Source organism: Centroberyx gerrardi, chromosome 16, assembly GCF_048128805.1.
Source record: "Centroberyx gerrardi isolate f3 chromosome 16, fCenGer3.hap1.cur.20231027, whole genome shotgun sequence".
Taxonomy (NCBI): domain Eukaryota; kingdom Metazoa; phylum Chordata; class Actinopteri; order Beryciformes; family Berycidae; genus Centroberyx; species Centroberyx gerrardi.
This window is the reverse complement of record NC_136012.1, coordinates 13,825,212-13,835,988: the sequence shown is the minus strand read 5'-3', so window position 1 is coordinate 13,835,988 and position 10,777 is coordinate 13,825,212. Positions and strand designations below refer to the sequence as shown.

The 10,777-nt window shown below is 39.9% G+C and overlaps 1 protein-coding gene across 2 annotated transcripts in view; it reads right to left on the bottom strand.

Moving 5' to 3' along the window:
* Window positions 1-3,670: 3,670 nt before the first annotated feature.
* LOC139929968 (glutamate receptor 3) overlaps window positions 3,671-10,777 on the bottom strand; it is a 72,659-nt gene continuing 65,552 nt past the window's right edge. The window contains exons 13-15 of one of the 2 annotated variants that reach the window (XM_071923056.2): window positions 9,516-9,763; window positions 8,607-8,721; window positions 3,671-3,916 (exon numbers count right to left, since the gene is read on the bottom strand). In XM_071923056.2, coding sequence (XP_071779157.1) covers window positions 3,671-3,916; window positions 8,607-8,721; window positions 9,516-9,763 — 609 coding nt within the window. Of the gene's footprint in view, window positions 3,917-5,368; window positions 5,484-8,606; window positions 8,722-9,515; window positions 9,764-10,777 lie in introns of both variants that reach the window. The other variant, XM_071923057.2, reaches the window with a different exon arrangement.

Genomic DNA, 10,777 nt, shown 5'->3' with positions numbered 1-10,777 from the left:
CCCACGCTGTCTTGTTCCTGTTTGAAAGCAGTCCAGGCATAACAAAGAAAAACCACCAAAAAGAGAGGAGGCAGTGGAGCAAAGGAAGAACGAAAAAAACCCCACAAAAAAAACAATATCCTTTCATGCTTTGACAAAAACGGGTTGTGTGGAGCGCACAGTAGCATTTCTATGGCCTGAGTCTGTTCCACAGGACTGGTGCAGTGAATAAATCCTGAATCATAGTGTCTGAATCCAAAAAAGAAAGGAAAAAACAAAACAAAAAAACAACTACTGGTCCTTTGCCATGTTTGTTGGATTTGTTATTTGAGCTGTGGCAAGCTGGATCTCTGGAACGAGGAATTCATTTTACCACACAATGCAGACCTAGAGACCAGTGAAATGACACAGACTGTCTGGGCAATCTATTAGTATTGTGCTGATTTACTGTATATATGAGAATTTACACTGTGGGAATGAGTGGGGTTTAAATGATTAGCTGGTCCCTTTTGCACTGACATTTACTTAAGTAAATCCTGATGGAAATACGCTTCCAAAAATATCATTTTAATAGCAAGAAACCGATGCTTGATTATAGGCTAGAGCGTCTGTGTGTGCTAAGGTTTGTAAGCAGTTGGCGGTTATAATACATTATTGATTGTGTCACAAAGCATCTTATAGAGAGAGAGAGAGAGAGAGAGAGAGAGAGAGAGAAAGAGATCACATGCCAGATGAAGCTGTCAGTGCAGCCCTCAATCAGTCGATGCAAGGGAAGAGAGTGAGAGTGAAGCAGATGGTGCTTACTATTGATCCAAAACATGCACACACACTTCCATCGAGTAACGGCTCAATATTGGACCATTACAGGAAAAACTCCCCTCCTTGTATGTTTCGTCTGCAGGGGGATGGTCTGGCAAGCGATACTCCACTGGTGCCACCCTGGAGTTAAACTTTAAGCATGTAGCTGGGTGGATATACTGCTGTGGATATGTTTAGCTAACAAACAAGGATCCTGTGTGTGCCTCCTGTTCACCAACTATTTTTTCAACCTAGACAGATATTTAAAGTCATTTTGTGTGAAGACATACACAAATACGCAGAACCTTTTCTGTACATTTTATTTACAAAATGTATTAAAATTCTCTGTACAGCGCCTCACTAATGAGGTTCAGCAAATTATGCATGCATTTCTTGCTCTTTTGTACCCACTACAATGCCTGGCAATTTTGTCTTTGCAGAGGTGAGGCTTACAAAAAAGGGGAAACTGGTTTACAAAAGAATAACCAGGGGCTGGATTTCTAACATTAACCTAAGATCAGTTGTGAGTAGCAGAGCTCGTCAAGCATCACTGATTTTACATGCAATTTCTTAGGAAAAAAAAACAAAAACCTGGGAAACCAATCTCTCATTGTGTAACCCTCATATAAATAAATCTCATTTAACTAAATTTACACATCTTTCTCAACTCGTTGCTTTTTTTCACCCCTTTATCAGTTCCTTTTTTCTATAAAACTATCGGCCCATAGTTTTAGGTGATTAGATAATTAATTGTCTTCCTAAATCCTATGGAATCACAGTCTTTTGAAATAAAAGAAATTGTTACAGCAATATGGAAATGTGCTAAGCTTCAGGACACTCCCTGTTATAACCTTGTATAAATCTATTTTCCATTGTATTTATATATTTTTTTCATTTTCATTTACTAAGTAAATTCACCAAACACTATAATGCTCATAAAATCAAATCAAATCAAAAGCAAACCACAGCTCATTGTAAAATGTGCAATTGTTAAACAAAATGTTAAGGTAATCCAAAATACTACGGTTTAAAAGCCATTACTGTTATCCTTTTAATTGGACTGCAGTTAATCTACAATTGAATTACCCTTTTTGTTTGGTTTTACTTTCATGTACAGAAGACTTGAATGACTCTAGATTTCAGGGAAAGACAGTTTGGAGCAATGTACTTTTGTGAATTAGTGCTCCTTCCATATTTTACAAACTGTAAATCACAAACAGATTTTTTTTTTTAAATCAAGCATGAATACTTGCTTTACAGACCAGACAGTTCTCCCTATTTCATACAAAACACACTCTTGGCAGTATTGGAAGTGCGAAATATGACCTGTTTCAGTAGTGCGTAAAGCCAAATGTATCAGATCATCTTCTCATCCTCATGAGTCCCGTCATGCGTTCAGAAGACAGTGGCAGCAGCACCAGAGTTTAGAGTACAAACAACACACTCATAATTCTTTTGGCTAAATGGTATCACTTGACTCCAGTAAGATCAATCTGTCTTTTAAAACAATTACAAGGTCACTGTAAGTGACTTACAGCAATATAAAAGCTATTGTCTAATAACCAGTGTCTTACAGTGCTCTGAATAGGTCTAATAAACTTATTGTATAACACATAGAACCAGTGAAAATCTGGCAGCAGAAGGATGAAGAGTAATCTGATCATATTGATTACAAGAAAACCAATTAGACGCTTGTCGTATAAGATCCGTCTTCTGTCTGGCACTTCAAAATGTGCTTAGGTTGCAAGTGATGGCTTTAGTTCTCTCATTCATTGTAACATGTCAAATATATATTTTTTTTCACTGCACCATTCTTCTGTTTTGTATGAGCTTCAAGCAAAAGCAATATCATTGTGAATGAGTTGCATTGATTGGACTCTGAGTTCCATAAGGCACTGAGAGGAAGGAGCCGCAGCGGCTCTTCCCATGACCAGTCCAGTCGTGTCGTCATTGCAGATTATCATGCTATGTCCGCCCAGGAGGATTAGGCTTGGAGCCCATCCCCGTGATCCTGTCCTTTCAGATGTTTAGTCACAGTTGTAAGGGACAGTGTAAAGTGTTCCTAAAACCTGTTTAAAGATACAGAGGAAAAGCACACATGGGAAGACTTGATTGGTCGATTTGATTATCAAACAAATGCATTATGAACTTACACCTGAATTATCATCGCTGTTGGTTGAAAACCTCGTAACTCAATTTTTTTTGGTTGCGATTTTCATGCATTAACTTAAATTTAAGTATTACACGCTCTTCTATGGGTTGAGAAAATTCTCTGACCTCTTGGGCTGATGAAACCCTTTCAAAACCCTTAGGATAAAATTTTAATATACATGGTCATCAAGCTAAAACAAGTTTTTCTTAGTTCTTGAAAAGTCGACATTTTGGAGATACGAGGTTTTCAACAATATACTAAGTACACATTATATTGCCTGTAGTGTTATGCAACTACATTACTGTAAATTGACTTTGTTTTGTGTTTAAAGGCTCAGATTAGAATCAGAGAGTGAAGATCCCTAATGTAAGCACATTTTAACAAGATGTTTTGTTGTTAAGCGTTCAAAACAAAACTACACAGTAATTAAATCACATTGCATAAAAAAACGTTATTTAGTACGATCATGCGGCCTATAGCCTCCCTGTAGCCTGGGGCACTGTCCATGAAGCTATAAGTTAGAGGTCAACCTGACGTATATCTCTGAGTTTTATATTTGATCTGGCATGTGTGTGTTATGTTGTGTCCAATGTGACAGCCATAAAACAAATTCACAAGCAGTAGCAAGACAACAAAAACAGGCGAATGAATAATTTACTATGACCGATATGACAGGAAGCTAAATGATTTATTTCTCACTGCGCTCTGAGACTGAGGATAGTGAGGAGAGATGACGTACCCCTAGATCTTAACGCTCTCGGTTCCGTATACGTTGTAGCCTTCTCTGTATGTGGCAAAGTTCTGGGTGTTGGTCGGGGGAGCCGGCTTAAAGTTCTGGGCATTCTTTGCCAATTTCAGCCGTTTGGTTTCTTGCCGTGACTTATAACAGAACTCTATCAGAGCCACCATCATGGCCAGCCCCAGCCCTCCAACCAGAATATAGAAGACACCAGCCACATTGCTTAGGCTGAGAGCACTTGTCTTGTCCTGGGGAAAAGTGAATAGCACAGTTAGAGGTTTGCAGTGGAGGGAGGACAGCAGAACAAGTGCAGCCTAAATCCTCCAAACTGATCCTTACATAGTCTTGACAGTATCTACAGTAAAACTGCTAAATCATCATAACTTACTAGTGCTACCAATGGCAGATCATATGGATACTAAGAGCTATAAGCAACAAAAGATTGAAGAGGTAATGGGGTGCTAAGGTTGACTCCTAGAATTTAGACTGAACTGATTTTCCTATGGTTGTCACAAAGTTATGAGGAACTTCGGACTGCCATAGTCAAACCACTCTCCGCTGGGGAGAGAAGAGCCAACTCTTATGCTCGATCTGTTGGTGAATGTAGAGCTTTCCCTGCCCTAAGTTATGGCTTCTGCTCTTGACCATGTTAGGAAGCTGGTCAGTATCGCATAGGTCGACAGCTCTGAAAATCCCTGTCTTTGCAAGCCCCTTAGCGACATGTACGTATAACTGCCATGGCAACATTGTCATACAGTACAGTCAAATTCATAGTAGATGAATGGTAGCTCCATTAAAGATAAAAAAACACTAAAGATCAAACCATTTTGCTGCTGCTTACCTACCAAACATATTCATTAAAAATTTGTTCATGAGAGTTTTACTATTTGCAGTTTAACCCTATGAGCATGGGCATATCAACATCCTGATCCTAACCTATAATTCAGTGGCCTTAGCTATATCTCAGAGGGTTAAATAGTTGGTTTATTACATTCCTCAACTTCTTGTACTGTGCAAACAGAGCCTCTACCTCAACTCCAAGCAGCCACAACATTTAGTGGGCGCCCTACGGCGCTCTCACTGCTCATAGAAGTTGAATTTGAGTAACTCATCACAATAAGAGGTTGTGTTTGTTCATCACACCACAGGAGGCGGAAGAATCTAATAGACACATCTCCATGCAAACTAGTAACAACACAAATAAATCAAATTTTAATTAAAAGTTTGGTAAATAGAAACAGCAGCATAATGGTCAAAGTATCATGAATGTCAAGAGTGAAAATGAGCAAAAAATAGCATTTATCAACAACTGTAACTGTTGTGATTTATTACTAGTCAATTGATATATCTGTAAGGCACATTTACAATTTCCCCACACGATTATCATTACAGTTTGCTGAGGAAAAAAATGTGAGTTTCTACATTTTATATTCAATCAAAAAGTGTCTAATTTCCATGGCACAAAAGAAAAACCTTCCTTTGTATATTTGAATTTGGGGGAAATTGTGCCCTGAATTAATGCCACATATAACTTGTATTACAGTTTGTGGCAGGAAAAAGCTAAAATACTAAAAAAGAAAAAAATGTGTAGCAAATAAACAAAATGTATACTGTAGATGTTAGAGAAGTCTTGTCTTTGCATATGAACAGTACGTCAAAATGCAATTTGGAATCAGTACAAAAGACCTGCAGCGACTGACCTTACTTCCAGAGTCCTTGGTTCCACATTCACCCTTATCGTACCACCATTTGTTTTTCAGCTTGTCTAAGATGCCTTGTTCACTGAGTTTCAATACTGCAAGGTTTACAGGAGTTCTTCACGTGGGAAATAACATAAATAACATTATATTATGTTATTTTATGTTATTCAACTTTTAAACTACTACATACTTTACAAAGCGATAAAGCAGGGCTCCTGGCCATGTCAACATCACAGAGAGCAGGCATTCTACCTATTACCTTTATAACCCCTAGTCTAAAGCCAGGACCTACCCATATCGCTTTGAGTAATCGGCAGACGCTGTTAACAGGGCGACAAGCAGGTACTGACAGTACAATCTGCAAGTCTATGAATACAAAAAAGCACAAAGGAACATTGGTTTGGGGGGCAGGTAATAGACTACAGTAGCTTTCTGAACAGCACTGAACAAGTTCAGCCCAACAGGAGCCTTCTCTTAACAAACAGAAAAAGTCTAATTTTATACTGTATACTACAATCAAAGAGATATCATCTCTGCCGAACACTAGCTTTACATGCGTAATATTAACTTAATCCAACCACTGTCACTAGCATCACAACAACCAATCCTGGTAGCACCACACCAGCACATTTCATATCCCAGCAACTATGCGCAATAGTAAAAGCTGAATTAATTCTAACATGTTCTATCCAGACATATCTCTAGGAAAACCTTAGCTTCCAATTACACAAGAGATTAGTGTCAGATGAGCATGTCCCAACCAAGCTCTACAGTGCTTCAGGACGAGGCTTGAAAATATCAGCAGAATAATTCCTCTCAAATTCGCCTGTAGCTACATAATCTAACTTTTGACACAGCTATTACTTACTACTTGATGTTTCTACAAGTCATATCATGAGGTTAAATGCAATGTCAAAATAAAAAAAATAAATCTGCATTGCACTTAATTACTGTAGGAAATAAGATAGGAAAAACAAACAATTATAAGACTGGGTAAAAATCACATTTTTGTGCTCATAAACTAACTTTTCGGATCATTGTTCAAATCAATCTCATGGTTTCCCAGTGTAAAAATAAAAAGAATCACAAACGCAAAGCAAAATAGTCCATCAATGAATGAGTGACCCGGCTGCTCCCAGAGAACAATGTCCCCCAAGGGGATCCACGCAATGCATTATGCACTGAGAGAAGATTACACCACTGTATATCCCTCATAGCCAATCTTGAGAAACGGACTGTGAAGACCAGACCATTGTGTTGGCTCAGAGAGACATTGATTAACAATGCAATTACCCTGTAACATGCTCTGTGTCTGAAACTCAATCTAGGCCGCACTGTGTTGTGCCTGAGGGCGAGAAAGAGCTGTGTCAGTGTGTGTGAGTGTGTGTGCATGCGTCTGTGTGCATGCTCATGTGCGTCTCTTGATGCCCATTTGGAACATGGAGCTGTAAGCAGGAAGGGGCCAGGTAATGCGCTGTTTGGAGCAGATCGCTCCAGGCCGCTTTATTCCACCTAATCTGGCCTTTCCACTGAGTCCTGGAGAGCCACAACAAGCCAGGAAACAGACAGACAGTACATACCTGTGCATGACAAGAGATCGATGACGAGACAGAGACAGAGATGCTTTCAAATGGCTCCCCAACATGCTCCCAGTAGCCCAAGGAGGCTTTCTCCAAGGAGCACAGAACACACAGCAATGTTAGCAATGCAAACATTGAAAAAGCAGTGACTCCCAAACACCTTAAAAAAGCAAAACCCCTATTCAAAAATAAACCACAGACAGAGTGCTGTGGCGACTAGTAAGACAGTATTTGATCTATGCGTCACGGAGCCTCTAGTGGCGGTGCTATTTTAAAAATGACTCACTGCAGCTTAACCATTCATTGTGGTCCAGGCCAATCCATGCCAAATGATATTAAGAGTGTCATGACACACGCTGCAGTCCACAATACCTTGCAACTCATCTGTAATGTAGCCAATTAGCTGACCTAAATCATCACATGCGTCATGACAGTGTCATTTGTCATTAAATTGACCTGAATTGTAAAGAATGTTACGCCATTGCCTTGTATGTCATTTGGTAAAAATAGCACGATGCTTCATGGCACATAGTCTAAGTAATGTTATACTAAGTTGTCACGCTTGAGTGAGGATTCACACTTTGCACCATTAGCTTCCATAATGGGAATGCCATTTGTCGTTTGACCATAGAGGTGCAGAAGAAGAGAGAGGAATATGATGTCATACGGGTCACAGCTGGGTTATTATGGTTGGTTGTTATAAACCATTAAGTGGTGGGGAAAATGAGATGCTTCAAACTGTACGGGTAGATATTGCATATATTGGAATCAAACCACAGTCGGTTTGTTTTATGACCCATTTCCAATCAAAGAGTCAAAACTCCTTTATATAATTAGAATTCTCACGTTTGCCTGCCATGCTTAGTCCCCTCAAGACTCCGCTGTTCGCCTCGCTTCCCTATCGGCCTCAGCTGAGCAGCCATTTTGAGGTTTTTGTCATTAAGGAGAATCCATCATTTCGGCTTTAGAGCCCATGGGTTCCCTGGGATGCGTCATGGATGTATCATGGGAAGCAGTTGTGAGATGAATTACTGCAAAGCCATGTATTTAATAGAACTATTATGGAAAACAAACTTCACCTTCGTGAGGGAAGGCTAGAGGTTACGGCCGTTTCAGTGCCATGCATTCAAAAATACACTGGCAAACAAAACGGTCTCCTCTTGTTAAAATATACTGTATGATGTGACTTCATCAAATAGTTAACCTCAAACTACCTAGACTACCTAGACAATGCATGATATCTGCCACAAGGTTATCTGCCCTACAGATGTATAAGGATGAATAAACAGTAGCTCAACCTTTCACAACTGCAGGGCAACAACATCCATCTCATGATTTCCTTTTTTCAACTAACAATTTTGAAACTTTCCAGTCAAATAACTGCAACTTCATCTAACAGACAGGAAACTCCTACCTCCTAATCTCACAACATATACATATACATATATTTATTTTTTCTGTTTGTCAAGCAAGGTTCCTTAGTTTGGTCTGAGTTGTTAAATAGCCTGGTCAGACTATCAGTTAATTTGGTAATCTGCCTTAGGGCAGCAGCAGGTTGGTTGGGGCGGACAGTTGGTTTGGTTATGGTTGGGTTGTCGTAACAGCCTTGCCGATTACTCTGCACTATGGTACCCGATTGTGGTGACATCGAGGCTGACCTTGGAGTCACCTCCCCCGCTGCCGCACTCTCCCTTGTCGTACCACCATTTGTTTTTCAATTTGTCCAAGAGGCCTTGCTCATTCAGTTTTAAAACTGCCAGGTTAACAGCATTTCTTGAAACGATAAAACATAACTTGTAAGAAAATGCACAGGTCCGTGAGAAATCTAATGCAAAGTAATAATAATAGCACTAATCATCATAATGATAGCAAGACTTGATAATGGTAGTGAGACTACCACTGTTAATGCAGGGGCTTATGCTAAGAATGCTATCTGTTAATCAGAATGGACTAGGAAAGGACAAATTGTTTAAGAATTTAAGGAATATGGAGAGATAAGAAAGGCTTATATAAGGTAAAGACAGTGTTAAATCTTGGAAAGGTGGCATGAAGGGTTACGTTGTTTAGAACTGAAGTGTGCGGGATGGGGACACTTGTCATTGAGAAGAAAAGTAACAACAACAAACATCATGCAATTAACATTCGTCACAAGTGACAGCGCAGCTTTTAAAGGCTAAATTGAAAAACCGTTGAACTGTTAAATTAAAAGTGACAACACAACAGTCAGGTAGGACAGCACACAGGACAGAAGGAGAGATCGAGGGAGAGAGAAAAGCAACAGTGAGAGAGACACAAATATGAAGTGATTATACGCTTTAGCCTTATTAACTGGATTTGATTCCTCTACTTTAAGTTAACAACTCTCACACACATATATAAAAATATCAAAAAACATTAATAATCATCAATCAACCTTGGTATCCAAGTGCATTGAAAGGCATACTACCGTTACCTCGGTGTCCATAACAAAACAAGAGGAGGGAGAGAAGAGAATGACAACAGGGGGACATCAGGGTAGGTGGAATACTATAACAACATGGAGGATATTGTTATATTATTCCACCCACCTTAATGCTGAGCCTTTGGGCGTCGCCACACCGTAGCCCTTAGAGTCGAGGTTCCCGCCCACTTTCATGGTGTCGCAGGGTTTCCGCTGCTCGATGTACTCGTTCATGGTGGACTCGAGGAGAAAGGCGAACTTGCCCTTTGACTTTCGTACCCGGGCTACACCGTCGGGCGTGGTCTTAGCAAACACTGAGGGTTCAGCAGATTTCATGTATGACCACATTTTCTCATACACTGCTATTTTGGATCGCTGTTCGGGGGAGAGAAGGAGAAGAGAAGTAGTTTAGACATCCAGGTATCATATAACATTTAATGGATCTTGCGGTGTCTTTTGTACTTCATGATCACTTGATTTAAATGAGGATACCGCACGGCATCATGAAGTATTTATAGACATCTTGGAATGCTGCTGTGTGATATCTTCAAATACTTCAGGAAAAATATAGCAGGTGGGCTTCTGGGAACCTGTGGGCCTTTACAAGATCATGAAGTACAAGAATTCGCAAAATCCATTCCCCCTCCGTCAGTATAAATGTGCTCTTTTCTCCAAACATTGTGTTACAGCTTGAGGCTCAAATTCACTGAGGGTGAATGGAGATCACACATCACCTGCACAGTGAGAATGTTGAGCCTGTATTGGTCATGCATTAGTGATGCTATGCAAATTAGGCTTCAGTGGAAAATTTGGCATAAATATAAGTGATTTGTGGGCTTGGCTATGTAAGAATGCCTGCAATAATTAACCCTTTGTGGCAACTAATTGCAATTCAGTGAGTGTGAAAATTATCATTTCCATGGGAGCATGCTGTGCACAAATTTTGGACCAATTTGTTCAAAATGCAATCTTAGTGAATTTGAGCCTGGGTTTATACTGTAACTTGCACAAATGATTACATTCATTCAATTCAGCAATATTGTGTATGGCCTTGATGTAACATCTTAACATTGTGACTCAAAGGTAATGTACATAGGGAAGAGAAGACATGGACACAAGGCAGAAACATCACAAAGTGACACAGATGAGCATTTCCCCAGCGCCTGGGGTCAGGCTTAGCAAGCCTGTAGAATCTGGGGGAGTTGAGCGCTATCTATAATAAGCATCAATTAAATTATTCAACGCCGCTGGATTTATTTTGGCATAGGCATTACACACTTTGAACAGATCCCGGCCCAAGCAGTGATGAGCCAGTTCCCGAGTGGTACTGTGTGTACCGCAGAGCAGCTCCCACATAAATACATACTTCACTTTAGCACGGCCAGAGAA